General features: G+C 36.8%; 2 protein-coding genes across 3 annotated transcripts; one reads left to right on the top strand and one right to left on the bottom strand.

Moving 5' to 3' along the window:
* Positions 1 to 1,796: 1,796 nt before the first annotated feature.
* On the bottom strand, positions 1,797 to 11,030 carry LOC144445935 (organic solute transporter subunit alpha-like). Its single transcript, XM_078135582.1, has 7 exons — positions 10,865 to 11,030; positions 9,690 to 9,844; positions 9,317 to 9,390; positions 3,226 to 3,384; positions 2,794 to 2,905; positions 2,391 to 2,643; positions 1,797 to 2,062 (listed from the first exon to the last, which is right to left on the bottom strand). The coding sequence occupies exons 1-7, from the start codon at positions 11,028 to 11,030 to the stop codon at positions 1,797 to 1,799; spliced, it is 1,185 nt and encodes a 394-aa protein (XP_077991708.1).
* A 2,895-nt stretch (positions 11,031 to 13,925) lies between these two features.
* Positions 13,926 to 22,244, top strand: LOC144453329 (uncharacterized). 2 transcript variants are annotated; one of them, XM_078144593.1, is made up of 11 exons: positions 13,926 to 14,202; positions 14,866 to 14,900; positions 16,078 to 16,214; positions 16,397 to 16,447; positions 17,141 to 17,304; positions 17,613 to 17,727; positions 18,443 to 18,496; positions 19,316 to 19,536; positions 20,028 to 20,102; positions 20,710 to 20,815; positions 21,434 to 22,244. In XM_078144593.1, exons 1-11 carry the CDS (start codon positions 14,119 to 14,121, stop codon positions 21,484 to 21,486), a joined length of 1,095 nt encoding a protein of 364 aa, XP_078000719.1. In that variant the 5' UTR covers positions 13,926 to 14,118; the 3' UTR covers positions 21,487 to 22,244. The 2 variants fall into 2 exon arrangements, with proteins under 2 accessions (XP_078000719.1, XP_078000720.1); XM_078144594.1 differs by lacking the exon at positions 13,926 to 14,202 and adding an exon at positions 14,624 to 14,676.
* The last annotated feature ends 438 nt before the right edge of the window (positions 22,245 to 22,682 follow it).

Raw genomic sequence — 22,682 nt, 5'->3', positions numbered from 1 at the left:
TTAAAACAGGTTGTATGCAATATCATCATCAAAATGAAACCCCTGTTCTCATACCCATAGCAACCGATGACATCATATGATTTATGTATGCGACTATAGTTTCACATAAAGGGCCATTCATCACTTTCTAAGGTTTTATAGTGCTCATTGTCAACAAATTTCCACCATGTTGGTCAATAGTAACTTTCCACTGCATACAATGATATATGTGGAAGTTGATATGCTTTTATCTATAGAATAAATGAATGTTTACGAAATTATTCTATTTTACGCATATGCAAATTGATAAAAACATTAAATCGTACAAAATTGAAATGTTTTTTCTGCCAAAAAGTTGTTCTAGAAGGTGTCAACCCTTACATGCATGGTTTTATGGCCAACTATGTTTTAAGACTTGGGTCGTCTTTGCTGCAATGCACGTAAATCTGAAATGAGAATGTTGTATGTCAAATCAAATGAGATGCTTGTCAAAGGTCGACAATTAATGTGCACCAGTTGATATAACTACCATCCCACACAATGACATCTGACCGCTGATGTTATCATCGATAAGTTGACTTGTAAATAGTAATGGACTTTATTTTTATTCGAATTAATAACCGTACAAAATCAAACATTAATTTTAATTCTTCAAAACCGCCATTGTATAGTGGAGTCACAAACAAATATATGAATATATTAATACAAATTTCGCTAGTTATATACATATCCATACACCACTTTCACGAGTATACAAGTCATACCATGAATATGCTAATTATGGCTTAATATTCACATTTACAACATGTGCAACAAAAAAACATCAAAAAATAACTGGATTTACAACAAATTTAGAATCTAAAAATCCATAAATAGTGTAAGTGAAAGGTTATACACACCCCTGAATCTCAATCCCTCAATCAATGAAATGAGTAAGGAAGGACTCCTAATGACACTTTATAATAAAACACTCGTACAACATATTTCACCGCCAAAAGTCTGCATGGTTTTCAAAAAACTTTCAAATCTTGTCCATATAAAAATATAGATGTATAATACTGATATACAGTGCATTTAACAAGTTGGCTACTAAAAACTTCACAAAACTTTACCCGAATTTAAATAACAGAACTGGTTTGAAAAGTAATATTAGAAAATTTGACTATAGTCCTCTACAAGGATTAGCTTTTTATTGAATACAAGTACAGACTTGGAAGTATTATGAATTATTATACCGTAGTTTTTTAATTATTAAACGACATGTAACTGACTGGCGGACACTGTCTTCCTTCAGGGATTACCTTGGTGTCAAAAGTGGTTACGAAAGTTCGCTATTTTTTTAAAAATGTGACATACAATTTGAAATATACAACCACTAGTCTGAAACCATGGAAACAATGCGGATTTAGCACTGTCGTTAAAGAAGGCACGTAGTTAAGGCAAACCAAGAATTCTTACATAATTTAAAATCTCGTGTTTTTTGACATTTGTGTTTGGTAGCTTACCCAGTGGATGTATTATGTAAATGAAATATAATGTGTCTTGTGTAAGTTATATATGGTTTATGCCATTCTATTCTATTCTATTCTATTCTATTCTATTCTATTCTATTCTATTCTATTCTATGCCATACTATTCTATTCTATTCTATTCTATTCTATTATATTATATTATATTATATTCTATTCTATTCTCTGGATATTACTTCTTGTACATTTATCCAGGTCGTGATTTGTTACTAATTTTTTTTGATCGTTATCATAATTACAAGTATTATTTCATATAAGCAATCATATCCGGTCATCAGTTAAAGCCCTTCACACTTTTGTGACCTCTGCATGCGTTAGAGCATATTCAAACAACGAAGCTCTACGTTCATAAATAGTGCCTTCAGTGTGTACGTTGTTGTTGGGAACAGCGATCGTCACCTGTATCATTTCCTGTTCTTCTGTTCCCTTCTGTTTCAGCCACAGAGAAGGTTTGGAGATGAGATGTCTCATGTTACCTGCTCGTGTACGGAATACGAAGACTGCTAGCATAGAAATGAAGAACATCTCTATCACAATTAGCATGTTGTAGAGTACTGTAGAAGAGAAGAGAGACAGGCATCTATTAGAGCAGTTATTGTAACTAAGTGGTAGTCTGTAAACATTTCCCATGTCTGTCTGTCTGTCTGTCTGTCTGTCTGTCTGTCTGTCTGTCTGTCTGTCTGTCTGTCTGTCTGTCTGTCTGTCTGTCTATCTATACCTCCTGCCCTCGAACATTGCGAAAGTCAATCACCTCCTCAACGTACAAAGATCAAAATCACATGCAATATTGAAATAGAAGTAAAAGCTTGTCGAGAAACAAATTGTTTTATTCACAATAAATTGAAGTGTTGCGTTCCACCACTATCTACATTTAATACTTACTATTGGCCCTAGTCTGGCTGTTGATTGGATCAATACATTTGATAACCTCAGTTGAGACTAGTATACCAAGGAATGGATGCTGAACGTTGACGAGGACTAAGGACAGCTGTACTATCATGAACTTCTTGCTTATATTGAATCCCCGGAGTGGTTCTTTGGACGCCTTGTATATGGTGACGAGTGCATACATGGCTAGTAATGTTGATATCACAGATACCGTGTTCAGGTAGACATACGCGCCATTAGAAGTTATCTGCAATTCGACAACACAAAAACGCAACATGATGATGATGATGATGATGATGATGATGATGATGATGATGATGTGAGTAATTAGCTCAATCAAATTAAAATCCAGCACCAAATGAAAGTGTACAGATTTCTGATGTGAGTAACTGCTTACCTGCCCCGGTAAATATTTCGAATCGGTCCATAACACTACGGCTATTAAAAGTGCCATGGGACGAATTAATGCAACTTGCATAGCCAGTCGCTTCATGAACAACAGCAGCTTTCTGTGTAGGATAAGTAAGCGGAGATGAATATAAACATTTAGGGAGATACAAACAGATCGTGACCACAATACAATTTCACCATCTATATGAAGCAAATATACCGAGAAATGTAGCCTGAGGTATCTCTCCGTCTACGTCCCCCCAGTCTGTCCCTGTCCATATGTCTCTCTTTCTGTCTGCCAGGATGTATGTTTTTCTACCTCTGTCTGTTCCCCCTCCATCCTCCATCTTCCACTCACCTCCTTCCCACCCTCCCTCTACCCCCTCTCTCCCCTCCTTTCTGTCTGCTAAAAGAACACCATATGCATGATAAATATTACCTGGTAAGTTTGAAGGGAGGCAGACACGGACAACAGCAAAGTAGTGGGGGGTTGGCTATTGTGGTTTCCTCGCCGTCCAGTAAAGCCACGGCTGCTTCAAAACCCCCATAGTAATCAAATATAAGGATAACAAATCGGTATATCGTCACAGAAAAGTATCTGATGAAAGAAACAAGGGGACAGATGATATGTGTTTTCTCACTGTACTGAATTACTTCATTAAAGTGTATTCATTTTGAATTTCACCGTCATCATCATCATCATCATCATCATCATCATCATCATCATCATCATCATCATCATCATCATCTGGCAAGATGGATCGATAGCTTCGCTGTAGATGTGATATGGACGAATAGAAGAAGGGCATTTTTGCTGATAAAGGTGCTGTTTTTCTTCGGTGGGTTTATGAAGAACCATGACGCTGGTGTAGTTTGATTGTCGTTGGTAAGATGTGATGAGATTGTAGTTATAAAATCCAGAAGCTGTTGAATATGTAAGCAATCCAGGAAAATGTGAGATAGGGAATCTTGTTCTTCACAAAGCGGACAGTTTGAGTCTGGTCGGAAGCCCGCGTTGTGTAGGAATGTACCAGTTGTGTATGCACCGTGCATGATACGCCATTGTAGGTCTCCCTCTCTTTGTATTGTTGGTGGGTAATAGCAAGCTTTGAAATTGGGTTTTATGGAATCTGGTAGACTGAGGATATCTCTCCATACGGTATCTAATCTGGTCGGTAGCTTTAATGCGTGTTGTGCCAAGATCAGGTATTTATAAATGGCACCTTTTTCCAGTTTATACAGTGCCAGGTTGAGTTCCGGTGAATGATGGAGTTCAATTGAATACTGTGTATTTACAACATTTACATGTGGGGAGTCTTCTAAGTGGTTGTGAATTATTGTTTTCAGTTTGATTGGTATTGCCTGGTGAGTAGTCTTGATTGTGAGATTTAAGATGCGTTCGGATCTAATGTTTACAGTGTCCTTGAGGTCGTATGAGGTTAGCCAACGTTTTTCTTCTATATTGATGAGGTCTTTTATTGTTGTAATGCCTGCGTCTATGAAGTGGGTCAATGAGAATGGCGACGAACGTAATGGGTGTAGTATAAGTGGGTTATAGAACAGCGGCTCGTTTAGAATATCTGAAAAGGTTTCTGGTTCTCCTTTTCGGATCTTGTCTATTGCGTTCCAACAATGTAACAATTCGATATAGAATTTTGGTATACGTGTTTTGTTAAGAGTTACGCCGGTTGTGAGGAATAGTTGCTTTTTGTAGTGTAGGTTGCCAACTTTGTTGAGGAAGTAGTCCATGAATGAAAAGCATGGGTGAAGATGATCGTGGTAGAGGTATCGTTGGATGTGTCCGAGGCGTAGTGAGGTTAGGCGGGTTGAAAGGTGAGTAAGTCCTTGTCCGCCCTTGGAAAGTGGTAAGCACATTGTTTCGATCGGAATCCAGTGACGACCTTGCCAGACAAAGCGTAAGAATTGAGTTTGAATATATGAAACAGTGTCTTTACTTGGAGTAGTGCAGTTAAGTCTGTGGAGAAGTTTGGATGAGATGATCTGGTTTATGATGAGTACTCTTTTCTGGTATGACATGCATGGGGCATACGCCGACCATTTCTTAATTTTACTTTCTGTGATGTCGATTAGTTCGGTCCAGTTCTTTCGATTATATTGTTCGCTGTTTCCTAGGTATACACCTAGAAGTTTAAGTCCATTTGGGTTCCACTTTATTCCGAGTGGGTTATCAATTCGTTGGCGCCAGTTCCCTACCCACAGTCCTTCAGATTTTTCATAGTTTACTTTGGCATTAGAGGCCTTTTCGTATTCGGAGAGACAGGTTTTTAATCTGTGGAAGTCTTCATCTTTGGTTTGCAAGATTTCAACGTCATCGGCGTAGGCTGACAGATATGAAGTGTGATTTGGAATGACGGGTATTGATAGTCCTGTGATACCGCTTGCGTTTCTTATTTTGTGTAGGAGTGGTTCGAGGGCAATTATGTAGAGTTGTCCTGAGAGAGAGCATCCTTGTCTAATTCCCCGTTTAATGTTTAAAGGGGCTGTTAGTGTACTGTTGATGCGAATGAGAGATTGAATGTCTGTATATATGACTTTGATGAAATTTGTGAAACGAGGTCCAAATCCGAATGATTCAAGTGTTTTTTGCAGGTAGCCGTGGTGGACGCGATCGAATGCCTTTTCTTGGTCAAGGGCGAGGATTCCAAGCGAGGTATTGTTTTCGTTGGCAAGAGAAATGCTGTCTCGAAGTAAATGGATGTTGTCGAAGATCAGTCGGCCTGGAATGCCACAAGTTTGGTCTTTGTGTATGATTGTTGAGATGACTGAACGGAGTCGTAGTGAGAGTGTTTTTACAAGAATTTTATAATCACTGCATAACAGGCTTATGGGTCTCCAGTTTTTAACTCTGGTATTGTCCCCCTTTTTTGGATGCAGACTTATAATGGCTCTACGGCAAGAAAGTGGCAGTTGACCGTTTTTGAGTGATTGGGTGAGTACAGAGTGCACGTCTTTGCCTATTAGCGACCAGAAAGTTTTGTAGAATTCGTTTGGTAATCCATCTATTCCTGGGGAACGATCTGTTGAGAGTAAAGTAACTGCATGGGTGAATTCTGCAAAAGTTATTTCGCTATCCAGATATTCGCGATCTTCTTCGTTTATTTGTGGTAAATTATTGAGAATTGTGTTTTGTGATGTTAGGTCGACTGGTTCGGGTGTATATAGTTCCTGGTAGAAACTGTAAATAATGTCACGGATTTCTTTTGGATCTTCAGTGATTGTATTGTCGTTACGTTTGAGGTGTACAATTGGTCTAGTTTTTCCTCTTTCTCGTTCAAGGGCAAACATGAATTTGCTAGAAACTTGACTGTCATTGAGAATTGTATGTCGGGCCCGGACAGCTGCTCCTCGACTTTCGTAATTGACAAGTTCAATCAGGACTTTTTTCTTTTCATTATATTCATTGATTAGGCTATTGTCATTATGCAATCTTTGTTCAAGGTGTTGTGTATCACGTTCCAGCTGAGCTATTTTCTGTTTATGTACATTGCGTTTTGATATGCAATATTGTTGAGTCAGCAATTTTATTTTCAGTTTTCCAATTTCCCACCAGGTGAGTATATCCTTATAGTTGACCTTTTCCTTTTGCCAGTTCACCCAGAAATACGTAATGATTTCATGGTACTGTTCATGTGTTAGGATTTCGGTATTGAGACACCAGAGTGGGCTTCGTTTGTTTATTTGTTTCTGTGATATTGTCACTTTTACAAGAGAGTGGTCGGAGAAGGCGAGTGTAGAGTTCTGGATAGAGACTGTTTTGATTCGGGTTTTCATCCACTTGTTTATATAGATCCGATCTAATCGTGCTTTCGATTCATTTTTGTGCCAAGTGTAGTTTCGATCGTTTCCATGGTAGTGACGCCAACTGTCAATAAGTTTGTATTTATTTACGATGTTACTGAGGGCACGAACTGTATGGCGGTCTGAATCCGCGCAATGAAGTCTATCGAGTTCCGGCTTGAGGGTGCAGTTAAAATCGCCTCCTAGAATAATCAGATCTTCATTTAGACTTGATAACACTGTGTTAAGGCGAGCAAAGCAATGTAATCGTTCTTTGGCGTTTGTATGAGCATATACGTTTATTATATTGATAACTGTATCGTTGACTTTAACATGGATGTGTAGTAGGTGGCCTGGGATAATTTCTGTTTTTTTGATAATGTCTATTTTTGTGTTCGGATGAAATAGAATTGCGACGCCTCCACTGTTGTTGGTGCCATGGGAAAGAAAACATTTTCCACGCCATACTAGGGGCCAGGTGGTTTCTTCATTTATGCTGGTGTGCGTTTCTTGCAGGAGGTAGAAATCTGCTTGATTGGACTGTTTCAAGTGTTCGAATATTTTGTATCGTTTCATTGAGTCGCGACATCCACGTGTATTTAGTGTCACACACGATAGGAGCGCCATCATAAGTGCTGTATAGAGGAAGTGTCTTATCAGTTCGAAGATGCTGATGGTAGAGAGTCTTTAACATTTGTTTTTTTTCCGACTGTTCTCAAGTGTAATTTTATTTTTGTTACGAGCTTATAGATCCGTGCTTTAGTGGCAGTTGTGAGGGGCTGTGTAGAACGGTAATGAAGTAGATTTTTTGCGAGGTCTTTGAGGTTAGGATCGAAATCAGTACATTGTTCGATGAATTTTTTGGAGTGTTTTATTTCTGTCAGGAATTCTTCTATTGACTTTGCTGATATTCCGTAGCTTGCTGACGTGTCTGATATGTCTGACATGACCGATTCGTTATCGTCGATTTCATTCATTGGTGTATCTGTACTTTCTTGCGTTGATTCACTGAGAGTGGAGTCTAGTGGTGAGTACGAGATACTCTGGCTATCTAATGTTTGCGAAGGTGACTGTAGCGGTGTAAGTCCGGATAGTTGGAAGGATGGTGTCGGGTCCGGAGTTGAAACAGGTGATGCGATGGAGAAATTGAGGTCTGGAGAAGGAGGGAAAGGTGGAGGAGGGGTTAGTACCCTCTCTTCGACGGTAGTGTTCGTATTGTGCTGCGTTACGTTGTTTTGATCGACAAGGCTGTTAACTGTTTCGGTTCTTTGTGGTTTTGTTGTGTTCTGGGCAGTATGCTTTTCTGGTGTATCGTTTCTGTCTTCTTCATTTGTATCGGTGTTTCTTGGAGTTGTTTCGTTGTTTGCTTTTCCACCTTTTGCGGTCGGAACGGTGTTTTCATTTGTAGCAAGTTGACTTATGTTCATGGGCTCTGTTGTGATGTTGTCTTGTTGAGCCTCGTTTGCGGTCAGTTCAGTTGTTTTGTTTACAGGTGGTTGATTAACGTCCATTGGTTCTGTTGTGATGTCAACAGGTTGGACAGTAGTATCGGTATGCGTGTTATTGTTGTTTACGCTTTGTTGGTTGCCATCTTGATTTGCGGTATTTGTGTTATCGTTATCTTGTATTGATTGTCCTTGTTGACAGTTTCGCTGAATATGTCCTGTTTGATTACATTTGAAACATCTCATTTCGTCGGTTGATAGATATATTGTGTGGTTTTTACCTTCAAATTCAATGGTGGTTGGTCCGTTTATGTATCCACGCAGGTCGGTGTCAAGTAGGACGAACACTTGTCTACGGAAGGATTGTACATGTCTTAGTTTCTCGTCTTTGCATCCGAGCGGGATTGTTTTGATTCCACTGACGAGTTTTCCGAATCTTGACAATTCATGTTCTATAAGTTCGTTCGGAATAAAAGGTGGAACTCCAGATACCACTATTTTCGTTGCCGGTTTTACCAGTGGTTCAACATAACTTGTGTAGCCACCTACTTGTAAGCCATTAATACAAATGGTTTCCACCCAGGTTACAGAGTTTAAATAAACGATAACTGATCCATGGGCTCTTGAAGCTGCTTTGATATTACCTGGACCGGTTACTTCGGCTACTGCCTTGAGAAATGTCTCGACAGGGACTCCGTCTATTGGTTCACACTTGATGGCATGTTTCCTGGTTAGACCGGCGAATAACGTAGGGAGTTGGCTTGTGGCTCGGGTGGCCATCTTGGCTTTGTTCACCCACCACGAGCCCCTGGAATTGGATCCACGAAAATCTCTCCAATCACTATCCAAAAATTCCCTTTTGACTTTTTAGATGAGAGAAAATGTTATGTTAGGAGTTTATAGTTGACGATTATTGTCCGATGAGCTAAACAAGATGACGCAAATTGACGAATATACGGAGCGACTTTTTCACACGTCTTTCCAATATGGAGTCATCATCATCATCATCATCATCATCATCATCATCGTCATCATCGTCGTCGTCATTAATAATGCGACAATAGAAAGAGCAGTGACAACAATAACAATAACAATTTCTTGAAGACGTACCTTGACTAAGTTAATTTCGGTAAGGAAAAACAATTGAAAAAATTTGAAATGATTCGACTTGGTATGGCAATTTTGAGAAACATTGAAGTGTTTTCATAGTTGTCATCGAGTCATTCATAACCTTCAATACATACATCCATCATAACTGAGCTGAGAATAATAGAATGCAATACTTACAGTGATGCATGGATTGATGCTATAAAATGGGCCCTTGGTACATAAATGGCCAGCAGCGACGTAATGGAATGTATCTTGAATGAATTAAAACACGGTATGTGAGAAATACGTATTTTTCATGAATGAACATATCTCTACAAAATGGCTGAATAATTCATTGGATTTCATACTGCAGGAAGTATTAAGATTTAAGTAGTTCAATGTAACAGTACACAGCTTACCCATATTGTGCAAATAACTAAAATGCAAACCCAGTCTATTTTAAAAGTTCTAAATTTAGCCTAACTCATATTTCACTTAAAAATTGGCAAGGGAATCTGATGGAAGGCTCATGCTGGAATAACAGAAAGCCTAGTAACAAATTTGAACTAACGGGATACATTCCAAGGATCCAGGTGACGTGCGCCCTCCTACGTTTGGTTGGTAGATTCTTTTGTACAAAAAACATAGCTTCAACGAATATACCAATGGTGATTGTAGTCAGTGCTGTTAAGAGAGATAATATCACAATTTTCCATGTTGACATTTCTGTAAAATGAAAAGGGTTAAAGTATTGTAAGTAATATACATAGCGTGACACCCACAATTGAAAATGGTTTCGTCAAACCAAACATCATGGCTGAAGCTGTCACATTTTAATGTATACTTAGCACTTTTTCGTACGTATTGTGTGATTCATGAAGGAGCGAATTGTTGAGATTAGGAGGATAGAATGTAAGACAAGATGTACACAGTGTGCAATCTATCCAACATCGTTCTGCACCAGTTTTGGTGACGTCGTTGTTAGCTACAGGCCCACAACGGAGCGAATTCGTAAGTATAGATTCTGTCGTCAAACTGGAATGCTATACCGTAGAAGATTTATAACGCAAATAGCTACTTTAGCAGTCATGGGCAATTAATTTGACATTTTGTCCACCTGCATGAAGCGGTATTGTTTGTACCACACATATAATAAGCCACAAGCTATTCATTCAACGATAGAAGACGAATGTGTTTGGTAAGACTGTTAAATTATCGCATGTGTGGAATGGTGCACAGAATTCCAGCGAAGCAACGAAGCCCTGCAGCAAATTTTAGCAAGTTTACATACATATTTAGTATCCCTTCATTGTAAATCGAATAATTAGTTGGACAGAAAATACCAGTATCTTGTGTCAGTTTGTCATAGTTTTGCGTGAAATCAACCGTCATGTTTGATTTTAGATTCGTAGATCTTTCCGGATGGTCTAGAATATAGCGATAAAACCAGTTTAATAAAAACAACAACATAATAGTCCCAATCAATTTTTGTTAGTTAGTCTGATTCGAATATTCTGAGTCCAAAGAATACCCCTATATAACCCTATATTGGCAAATCTGGTTTCAGACTTTCACTCTTCAAGACTTAGGGTGAGCGACATTTAGCTGCTCAGACTGAACTATTTGACATATCCAACTATAGGCGTTGTCTGTTCTGATCAACCCCATCATCAATTGTAGGCTTGTTATATAGAAGCACAACGCCTGACACGTGTCTATCTACAATTTATGGGCAGATATTCTTACCTTGGTAAAAGGTATACGTAAACGGGTCATCCGGGAGACACGGATCAGGTTCAGTACTAGTCTCGTTGACCGTTGAAATACCGTCAATAGTAGTAGTAGTAGTGTATTCTACCGTACTTTCAATCAGCGACGTTTGGGTAGATGTTGATATGTTTGATATGTTCATCGTGATTACTGTGCCAGGAAACACGTTGAATGCAGCGAGTGAAACTATCGTACAACTTCACCCAATGTAAAAAGTAATGAAGTTTTGTCGAACCTTGGAGTCTGCTAAACCACCTGTTGCTAATTAGGTTGTAGATACAATCTGGACACTTTGTTGTGTGTAATGACTTTCTACGACAGGTATGATGCAAATTCTTTATATTTCAATGCCCGAAAGCGAGTTGAAAGGTACCTTGGGTGAAAGTACGTTTCTTTATCATGGAAAACGAGTTGGAAGGTACCTTGGGTAAAAGTACGCAAAATTACCCCCCCCCCCCATTTTTCTGCATGACTGCTGAAGAAAACAGAAATACGCTGACGATTTCAATATAAGATGAAGTGTGTGTTATTCACTGATGTAAATTGTTGTGTTTACGGCCATGACCAAAATGTCACAACATTCTTTCAGTGACTGCAAAGTTCCCTATTAAATGCACGTTGTATATGTAGGGGCTCCAAAGCAAGTCTTCTTTGGAAATTGAACGGAAGCATGGGAAAAAATGAATAAAACTGGTACTAAATATATGTTTGCAACTTTATTTTTGCGTTTTTGTTTTAGTTATATACAATGTAGTGATGCTCTATCATGCGTTATTACTGTATATGGTAACACAGTGTTTTAATGTTGTTTGAACTGAATTGCAACGGCTATGTATCTCTGGCATTTAACAAGAAAATTGTACATGATTTATACTCTGCTATACATTATCGTCGAATGAAACCGTAGATTAAAACCTGGTCCAATTCGCTGGAACAAAACACGACCGATTTCTGACATCTTTACTGGAGCGTGATAAGGCATTCTAGAATTCCAGGTCATGGACTCTGACTTCAGATTGTTGGCATTTATTCGACATGGGATAGATTGGATTATATAGATTTAATACATGTTCAATGGAATGTATACTCTTTATACATAAGACTTCATTGAACGTTGGATTTGGGGTACTCTTTCATTTTTCTCCTTGTCTTTCATTTTTCTCCTTGTTTCTTCTCTTACACCCCAGGTTACTAACATACTGTACTCCGGCTGTAGACGACCTAGTCCAGATACTCGACTCTCGGGTCACTCTACGAACTTCAAAGCACTCGAAGGAGCTCCAAGGGCGCCTAAAGGTACAGTCATCCTTCGGTTTTGTTCGGCAACCCCAGTTTCCGAAGTGCAGTCCGAGTTCAGCAAGTCTTACATACAAAGCTACCTGAGCAAACCATGCTATAAACACAACGATATATAAGTACTTTTACACTGGTGATAACAGGGTTCGCGAACTCTCCGAGTCGTCGAATGTTGAACAGTGGCCATTGTAAATTTATGACAATAAAAGCGGCACAGAACAGACGATGAAAAAAAGTGGAAGGGGTCGAAAGGATTAACCATTGGCTTTGCCTTTATCCATTACTTTCGCGTTAGTTTCGACTTCGAACTATGAAAAAATAGAGTAATTATGTTTGAAACAACTGACACATTTAACATGAGAGAACACTTGTCAGTTGACTCAGTTAGACTCTGGCAACCAACACGATGTATCTACATTGTTTGTGGTCTAGTCTGGGAGTGAGAGACGATCAGTAATGTGATACCAATCACGCATAGTAGGTCTAGATAAAAACGTAGAGTGTAGCTTTATATAACATTGTTTACGTCACTTCTCCAAGGCTAAACATTAAAAGCAGTTGCTAAGAAGTAGAAAAAAGTCATTTTTGGTTTGATGATGTCCTACTAGCTATTGTTCATACTACACTGTAAATTTTCAAGTTCAATTCAATTATGGTTTCAAGTTGTGTGAATTAAAGTCGTTTCCGAAGGTTTTCTCTGAAATCGTTCGCAAACAGTATTGCAATGACTGTAGCTTACTCACTGATCATACATACATTCCGTATCGTTCCCATTGGGTGACATTATCGGAGTAAACGGTAAGCTGTTCCAAATAATGTTGCACACTGGAACACAAAGCTCACCCATGTCACCGCTGGTTTTATCATAATCCACATATTCAGCCATCGAAAATCGACATCCCAGCCGACAGCCTCTCTGAATTGTTTTGTAACAGTTGTTATTTTCAATCAAAGCGTAACACCGAGTTTTCTTTAAAACTATATCTTGTATTTTCCAAAAAAACTCCAAAAACCCTAAAATAAACTGCCAAACTTCGGTCAATGAAATTAAAGCTTAGTTAATAATCACCATGTCAGATGATATCGTTGCATAGGTCGGATTCAGACTTTTTTCCTCAATTCCATTCGTGGTTATGGGCCAGTTTCCCGGGTCAGTTTATTACTGTTGGCAGAGTAAGTAACTCTCATCAAGAGATTTATAGTATATTTTTTTCCTGGAATTTGTGCGACTTGCTTTGCCAACTTGTTTCGTCCGTATACACCGTGACATGATGATGCACGCCTACCTAGAATTTATATCGAAGCCCGCCCCCTTGCGGCCTGATTAATGGGCGAATGTAAAAGTTTGTGACACGATAATTAGTACATTTTAACCATACTTATTAATAAACATAAAAACCGTAGGTATTATTTTAATATTCTTTGAGATTACACTATGATATACACACAATAAAGTGATCAACTGATGCAATTAGAGCATAGAAAGACAAACGAAAACGTAATGGATATTCACGCTTTATTCAGAAAATAGCTAGTCGGGCTTACAAAAATATCAAAATATGAAAGATTTGCAATTTTGATGATTTAACCTTAATTGTTTTAATTTTTTTTTACTTATAAATCACTAACTTTATCAAGCCTGCGCACAATCAACAAGTTGCCTTGATACACGACCTAAACACTTGGTGGCGCTTTAAATTCGTGAACACCGGAAGATCAACAACAAACCGGGCCACTGATATCACTGCAAGGTACAGCTGGTCGCCTTCTGCTCTTTTGCCACACAGACAGGGGAAAACGAACGGATGTTAGGCTCTTCCTGCGATAATTAGCTGGAAAGATCATTCTTAAAAACTCTGTGGACCTGTTGCTGCTTTATACACTGTGACGCTTGTATTTGGGGACCTTATGCTGCGCATGTGACTTGTTTGACCATGACTTTCAACAATGTTACAAGTGTTATGAGCCGCAAACAGGGTCTTGTAATGTTTAAACAACTTTCAAGGCATCTAAGCGGAGTAAGTATTGCCCTATGTATTTATGAAACAAGCTAGTCCTGCTTGCAGACGGAGTAAGTCGTCCCCTCTTGAGCGAAACGCGTGTACCGTCTGCAAGCAGGACTAGAACTTAGAAGCAATCTAGTCCTGCTTGCAGAAGCAGTCTCATGAGTCTAGTCCTGCTTACAGACAAGTAGTGCACGGGTCGAGATTACTGACATGACCGTCAATACCATCGGAGAAGGGAGGGACAATTGTCAGAATCGAGTGCCGAATTACTCCGTATGCAAGCAGGAATAGAAGCACTCGTGAACGAAAACAATGTCATGCACACCTAAACGTTTTTGCTGTAAATAGAATTTGAATTGTGCCACTATCATAAGGAGCTGTTGACCCAGTCCGTACCCTGGGTTGACTAAATATGCCAAGTCCACCACAACCGTGATGTTCAATATTGAAAAATGGTCATCTTGCCGTCACTTTTATTCAGGCCAAGTAAGTCGAACAACTGGTCATAGTGACTAGTGTGATAGTCTGTCACGCCCTCTTCCATTGAATCATATGTGACAAAAGAACTTAATTAGCGATCAATGGCAGGGGTCGTCAGTTTTAAATTGTTATCGCTTTACCGATTTTTATTATGCTATTTAAGAAAATTTTTCATATATTTATTTCTATTCGTAGGATATTCGAGACGGATTTGCTGAGATGGTTGGCAGGTAAGTTTTGCATTGAATTTGCAAGTCATGATGACCAAACTATACTTTCATACTACAGTCCGTTTATCACGTGTTTGTCTGAACAGACAATCAACTAGTCATGGTTACTGCGTCAAAATACTTATAATCCAACTTGGAATCATAGATAAAATGCAAATTTATTAATAGTTTGTTGTGGAAGGTTGCATCACCCAAACACGTGGACAGCCAAGTCATTCATGTCCCATGTGTCCTTGTGATGTGATAGGTCAGTATCAGGTCATGCAGAGGTCATCGAATTTGCATTGTCATACGAAAGAGAACTGTTGCCAGTAAAAGAGTTTGCAACATTCATTTATTCTTTCCCCTGTGCAAAATTGCTCATTTTTATGTGGCATGCAATGAAAAAATTGTCGACTTTGAGAGCAATTATCATATTGGATGATAATTAATGTGATTGGCACAGTTTTGTGTCTTGCATGCATCTTATTATCCTAAGTTATATTAGACCCATTGACCACCCCAATAAGTTATTTTTCCCTCTGTCTACAACATTATAAATATACCATATCTTTGTTTAGTGGTGGTCTATCAGTGAAGTACTTGCCAATAAGTGTACTTGTGATTCTGTCAGTTGATATTTGTAGCACAAAGTTAATGTGTGGCTTCTAGGTTACATCTAGATGTTTTCAAGTCTCCAGGTTTTTTTCATAATTTTTTTGAATATAATATGTGCTTTAACACAAATGTGTTGTCTTATGTGAAATACCCCGGTAATCATGTGGTTGTGAAACATTAGAGTGAACACATAAATCACTACAAGTAGGAAGACTGCTAGTTACTGGAACAAATTAAAAAAAAAAAAGATGACATTTTCATATAGCTCACTGATATAGAGGATAGATACCCTGCACAAAAGGAGTGTTTATTTTTCAGATAAGAATTTTCCTCAAACAGACACAGTGCATTCTTACAGGTAATTTATTCCTAGTTGTGCAGGGTATCTTTGGTGGTTTGGTTTGAGTGTTTTCTTAGGTCAGGTTAGTCAGGCTAGAGTCAGTGACCTGTAGGTCATGTACTAATAATCTAGTTATCAATAATGATGTGCATTCATATCTTGATACTTTTAACATTGACTAACTTTTCCAACTTTTTCTTTTGTATTCTCTATTTTCATCACCACTTTATAAAACTGCAGAACACCATTGGTAAAACTAAAGGGACTAAGTAAAGTAACTGGATGTACAATTGCTGCCAAGGCTGAATTTGCCAATGGAGGGGGCTCAGTCAAAGATAGAGCAGCATTATTTCTTATCAAAGATGCTATAGAAAAGGGTAAGTCAGTGTCTGATGTCAAAGGTCAGGGGTTAAAGAGCATAGTGTTGTGTTTATCATAATCTATTAATTTAACTAAAGCAAAATAACCCCTGATATCAGTTAGAAAAAAAAAATTGCATTCCTCTGTAATTTTCATCATTTATTTGGTCCTTTAAAATGTTATCTTTTTTTCATCACAGGTAAACTGAAACAGGGAGGAACAGTGGTTGAAGGAACAGCTGGCAACACAGGTACTTTGATTATAAAATTGATAATTTTCAAAACTACAATGGTGTAGTGTACAAGTGGATGGTCAAAATTTTAGTAAATTGTCAAGATGGAGAGTTCATTAGTCAAGAAGACTTGTCAACTGTATTGGTATTGAAAGTGTTCTTTGATTTATTGAAAAATTCATAATTTTTGTGTTGTCTATTTACATGAATATTTTATGACTTTTATACTCAATGTCTTTTAGAGATGGGCTAGTTTCTAAACAGTTGACTGTAACCCTTGCAATTGATCTCTGCAGTGACTTACTAATATATTGGTTCACAGAGTTGAAAAGTTTAAGTTCATTCAGATCCCCCCCCCCCCCATACACAAAAAATACCAACTGAGAACAACCAATGAAAACACTGACAGAATGAGTATAAACTTAGCATCAGATTCATAATCCTATTTTCTTCTGTGTTTATCTGATGATATTTCTCACCTTACTGATTTTAGGATCTGATTGAAATCAGATTCACATTCGATAGAATTTTAGATCTGGATATGTGAATCTGATGCAAACTGTATACATTGTATAACTTAATAAATGATTTAAATTTTGTGATTTTTATTGTGTTTCAGGAATTAGTCTAGCACACATTTGTAATGCCAAGGGGTTTCAACATGTACAAAATACACAGCCTAATAAAAATGATTTCACTCTGCCATTTCAGGCATTGGTCTAGCACATATATGCAATGCCATGGGTTTCAAGTGTGTAATATACATGCCAAATACACAATCTCATGAAAAGATAGATCTGCTACGAACACTTGGTGCTGATGTGAGACCTGTACCAGCAGTGCCTTACGCAGATCCAAACAACTATAATCACCAGGTAAGGAGCGTCTTGAATTATTCAATGTGGTCATTTGTTATTGTAACTTCATTTCAAGATGGCTGCATCCATTTTACATTTGTGTTATACTACAACTTCTCCAAAGTGGATGACTTAAAAGGAACTTCTTGATTAATCAATAAGTTGAAAGATAATAGTATATTTTTGTACATTTTGGACTTTGAAGTGCCCGTCCAACATCAAGGATAATGTATTAGCTGGACAATGCTTCTACATCTAACACAAAGTTGTAATGGAATTACCCCATATGAAACACACATTTTATACCATTTTGATTGACTCCCCAGGCACAAAGATTTGCTGAAAGTATAGAGAATGCAGTATGGACAAACCAGTTTGATAATACTGCAAATAAAAGAGCACATATTGAAACAACAGGTCCAGAAATATGGCAACAAACAGGTTAGTCAGTCCATTTGACATCATTCTCTGACTTTTTTAAAGGAAAAGTTTAGTCAGACTTATATCTGCCTTTAGTACACTTGTATTGATTACTTCTAACGAATTATAGGAAAAGTCCAGTCAGACTTATATCTGCTTTTAATACACTTATATATATATAATTATTGATTACTGCTACCATCAGAAGCTCTACTTCACTTGACATGTGTTCAGCCATTTTAGAGATTTCCTGCAAGAGTTTATGGGAAAACCTCTTGTGATGACATCACAAATACCCTAATCTCATTGTTATTACAAATACAAAGACTCAGGACAATTTTCCTACCATATGTTTTTGTAACTGTGAAAGACGTATGTGACAATTCTAGTTTGCTCTGAAACTAGCTTGTACCATTGTCCAGGCAGTCAAAGTTGTAATGGGTTAATTGACAAGTGTTTTAGTTTTTGTTCCGGAGGCATTTGTATTGAGGAAGACAGATTTTATGATAGTCTGTCACTTTTGATTTATTCCTTCCATAGATTTTCTTTTTCAGAATATTATTTTGACATTTAGAAATCACAAAAGGCAAAATTTTACTTTCAAAATCGATGTAGCCTTTGTTCTACTAGCTTGCAAAGAAGTGTTGAAAAGGGAACTCTTGACATAGATGATTTACAAAGAATGTAAAACACTTGATGCACTCATTGTGTTTCTCACTACTATTTGTTTTTGTAGCTGGTAAAGTTGATGCCGTAACTTTTGGAACTGGCACAGGTGGAACTTTAGCAGGTAATTTTGTACTGATAGTGATCATCTTTACTCAACCATTATCAAATTATCACGTGAATGGAGTCAGTGAAGTCAGTCACATTACCTCAGGACATCTTTTTTGTCCCAGAATTTGATTTACAGTAATTTAGGATTACAAAATATAGTTGCATGTTTCTTTCCTTTTTAAAGTGAAATTCAAAAGAGAAAAATTTATGTGCTTAGAGGTGCACGAAAGGAACTGAATAATGTAAACAAACTCAACTACTGCAGTCCTCGGTTTTTGTATAAAACTTCTTGAACACTAGCCTTTATATTAGGTAGATCATATCAACAGTACTTTCGATAAATACTAGGTCATTTACATATATCAGCAATTCAAAGAAAAGTATGATAAACAGAATATTCTGAAGTCAATAAAATTCAAAGGAATTGTTGGAGGAAGTCAAATCAAATAAAGCATTCCAATGCGATGACCAGAGTTTCTTGACATGACTTTTCTCAGATAGAGCAGTGAAATTTTTAATAAAGTAGACATGATTTCATAATACTATGACTATTTTGTTCACACCACAGAAGTTATGAAATTAACAAAAAATAATATTGTTACTGAAACTTGAATCAATCTCACAAATATCTTTATACAGATGAAAATAGTTTGGATGTGTCTTCAAGACTACTTGTATTTCTGTTTAGTTTTCTCAGAGAAATGTTTAATATTTTGTTGTTAAATGATAACAGATCGATGAGTTCTGTAATTCTAGTTCATAATTTTCCCAAATTACATAAAAAAGCTTGATTTTCTGCAATGTTTTGTACAATTTGTATTTTGTAAACTAGGTGTAGCAACATACCTGAAGGAGAAGAATCCAAAGATACAAACTTTCCTGGCTGACCCTGAGGGCAGTGTTCTGTATAACTATATCAAAAATGGTAAATTAGAAAGGAGAGGAGATGGTTCTATAACAGAGGGTATAGGTCAAGGTCGTATAACACAGAACCTTAAAGGAGCACCTATTGATGATGCACTGGGAATTATGGATACAGAAGCTGTAGAATGGGTGAGGAAATTTGGGAACTAAATTCCTAAACATTTCATTAACAGCAGTCAAATTCCACTGAAATTTTATCAATGTTTGTTATTAAGCTCAATTTTTGCATTTAGATATTTGCACCTATTTGACTTCTAATCGAGAAAGTTTTCCAATCTTACCAGAAAAAATGGAATTTTTCTGTTGTCACTAAGTGATTCAGTCAGTTTCCCGTACAAATTAGAACCCAAATATTGCATGTATTGTTGATGACAAGTCTGCAGACGATATGTGAACTCTTACACACAAATCACATCTAGAACTCCACTATTGTATATTCATTAAATGTATCAAGGCAAATTTCCTAGTCTACATCAACTACTAGTATACAATTTCACCTGTTTAACTTGCACTAAATGTCAAATATGAAAACTTTATTCTGCAGAATATATGCTACTTAAATCTTTTACTTTCTAGTATGTAACAATTCATGGATATATTTTTGTTTGGTTTTTGAGTAGACATTCAGACTACTACATGAAGAAGGATTTTTTGTGGGAGCTTCATCAGGACTTAATGTAGCAGCAGCATACAGGGTAAAGTAACATGTATATATATACTGACTGTACCATTGTTTGCATCCACAGTGATTATAAAGCAAATAATTTTTCCTTTCAAGTTTGTGATTATACTGAGATATGTTATTGTATTTCAAAGGTTTGCAACAGACAGAATAAGACAGAGTGGATTTGTCATATCTGCACATACTAGTAGTTCTTGGACTGTCTTTTTGGTTCTGTCTGTAGTCAAAGTAGTCCTTTATGTTGCACCAATGGCTGCTACTTTGTTGTGAGCCCAGGACTATTTTATTATTCACTAAGTGGTGAGATTAACTTCAGTATAAATACAACCAGTGATGTAATGCACACTTTCTTCATCAACTGGTCATTCATCTTCAGCATGTGAATCAAACATCTGATGAAAACATGGTCAGTATTTGTATATGCAACATACAGAGGAGTTGATTTGAATGTCTGTGAGAATAAAACGCTCATGACCACAAGGAACATTGTAAACCAAAACTGTTCACACTTTTGGTGCAAAATTAAATGCACCTTGAAACAACTGTATAATGAAGGAGTTTTGTATCATTGATTTACACACAAACTCCTGACAACTTATTCTTATATTTGATATCAACAGGTAGCCAAGCTTATGGGACCTGGCCACACAATTGTAACATGTTTGTGTGATACTGGTCAAAGATACTACGCCAAATTATTCAGTAGGAAATTTTTAGCACAAAAAGGTATGTACAAACTTGATTAAAGTGGATACTGAAACACAGTCACTTTTGAAGAGCGTAGTTTGAATCAATTATGACATTTAGGTCCATTTATTACAGACACTGACTATATTTCACTCATTGACATGACTTTTGGAAAAATGTACGATATAGTCTTCATTATCGGTGTTTTCAAAAATGAAATAGTTGTTAGATTTCATCGAAATTGAATGTTGTAGATTACACTCGAGGAAGAATTTCTAGAAATATAAACAGTAAAGTGTTGAAGTTTTTTGAAGAATATGAAGTGGTCATATGGATGAGGAATGGGTATTTAATTTTGGATTTGTAATTAATAAGACAACCTTACTGTGTCTTTCTACTTGTGTGAAATAACATGTAACAAGTCTGTTTATTACCCAATATTTGTGTGAGAAGTTTGTGTACAAACCACTTCCTGTGTATACAATACTAAGGAGATAAGGAGATAATGCATTTTTTACTTATTTCATTTAACTTTCACACATTAAGTAATGTTTTAAATGATTGATTCAGAAGTATGAAATCATATGAAACTATTGCTAGAAAACTTGACTGACATAAATTATTGAATATTTCAATTTAGGGTATTTTTTCTTGCAGGATTGCTGGAGGCCGTACCTGAACCTTACAGAGCCTCACTACATGATTTGTAATCAGAAGAAGAAAAAAACCATATTTAATTCCCAGAATACCATGATCACAATGACACAAAGTATTAAAAAAATATAATTTATTTTTTGGGCTATTTTACAAGGATTAACATTGATATCAGATTATGTATAGTCAGAATGAGACATTATGGTTATAGACAGTATAGATTAACTCTAAGTGAACAAAATGCTTTTTGAATGAAAATTACCACTAGGTGCATACTTAAATACAGTAACAACTTCTATTTTCAGTCTATTTTTGTAGTGGTTGAACTATTCTCACAACACTTGGCAGATATTTACGTGGTGCTATATGATTCTTTACATAGATATTTTATGTAATATATAGATTTGAATTAAAATAATAGCTCCCATCAAGGTCTTCAGATTTTAGAGTCATTTCATATAGCCGTAATACAGTGAAATGAGTTGGCCATGCAATCATATTTTCAGAAACATTGAAGTTTGTACAAGAAAATTGCAAGTGAGTGAAAGAAAGTCTTGCAAACACACTTTATTCTTTATGATTTTAATTGAAAGATCTTGGGGCATTACAGAAACTGTATCTCATGTAGGTCATGTGTATCTCATGATACTGTATTGTGTTATTTATAAATAAATGTGTATAACTGCAACTATGTGCCTTGATAATAGAATTATCATACATACATTTTGAACACTATTTGTTACGTGTATCCATGAAAACAACTGAAATATAAACTTATACTATGCAAAGCTAGTGCAGCAAAGAAAAACTGAAGACTGTGAAATAATCAATTATTGACTAGCAATAAAGTATGATGTGTGCATATTACAAGTATGTGTATTTGTTTATTATTGTTGTTTCTCTCTATACTATCATTGAGTGACATCTACGTCATTGTCCCATATACAATAAATGCTGAAGAAGAGTGAATGATTTAGCCTATATTACTTAGTCCGTTTGCAAGCAGGACCAAGGGACACTTCCTCCGTATGCAGGACTAAGCCTGAATATACTAGCTGAACTATTTACTCTTTGAGTTCGGAATTAAAATTGCAAGTGTTTTTCATTATATTTGTTATCTTAGAGTAGTGAAAAAAATCCTGGAAAGGGAATATTGACTTTTTTTTGTCTCTGCGTACACAGTCCCGCTTGTATATGATGTGTGTCGTACATGTCGTAGTTGAAACTGCTCATGCTGCCATGCATGGGCTTG

Source organism: Glandiceps talaboti, chromosome 2 (assembly GCF_964340395.1).
Source record: "Glandiceps talaboti chromosome 2, keGlaTala1.1, whole genome shotgun sequence".
Lineage (NCBI taxonomy): Eukaryota > Metazoa > Hemichordata > Enteropneusta > Spengelidae > Glandiceps > Glandiceps talaboti.
The sequence above is the reverse complement of the archived record's forward strand: the minus strand, read 5'-3'. Positions and strand labels throughout refer to the sequence as shown.

Coding starts and splice junctions, on each gene's coding strand:
- LOC144445935 (XM_078135582.1), bottom strand. CDS start 11,030: ATGAACATATCAAACATATCAACATCTACCCAAACGTCGCTGATTGAA. Junction 9,391..9,689: donor GGATCCTTGGAATGTATCCC/GTTAGTTCAAAT, acceptor AATTCATTCAAG/ATACATTCCATTACGTCGCT. Junction 2,906..3,225: donor CCTCCCTTCAAACTTACCAG/GTAATATTTATC, acceptor TATCCTACACAG/AAAGCTGCTGTTGTTCATGA.
- LOC144453329 (XM_078144593.1), top strand. CDS start 14,119: ATGACTTTCAACAATGTTACAAGTGTTATGAGCCGCAAACAGGGTCTT. Junction 18,497..19,315: donor CACAGGTGGAACTTTAGCAG/GTAATTTTGTAC, acceptor TTTGTAAACTAG/GTGTAGCAACATACCTGAAG. Junction 20,103..20,709: donor ATGTAGCAGCAGCATACAGG/GTAAAGTAACAT, acceptor TGATATCAACAG/GTAGCCAAGCTTATGGGACC.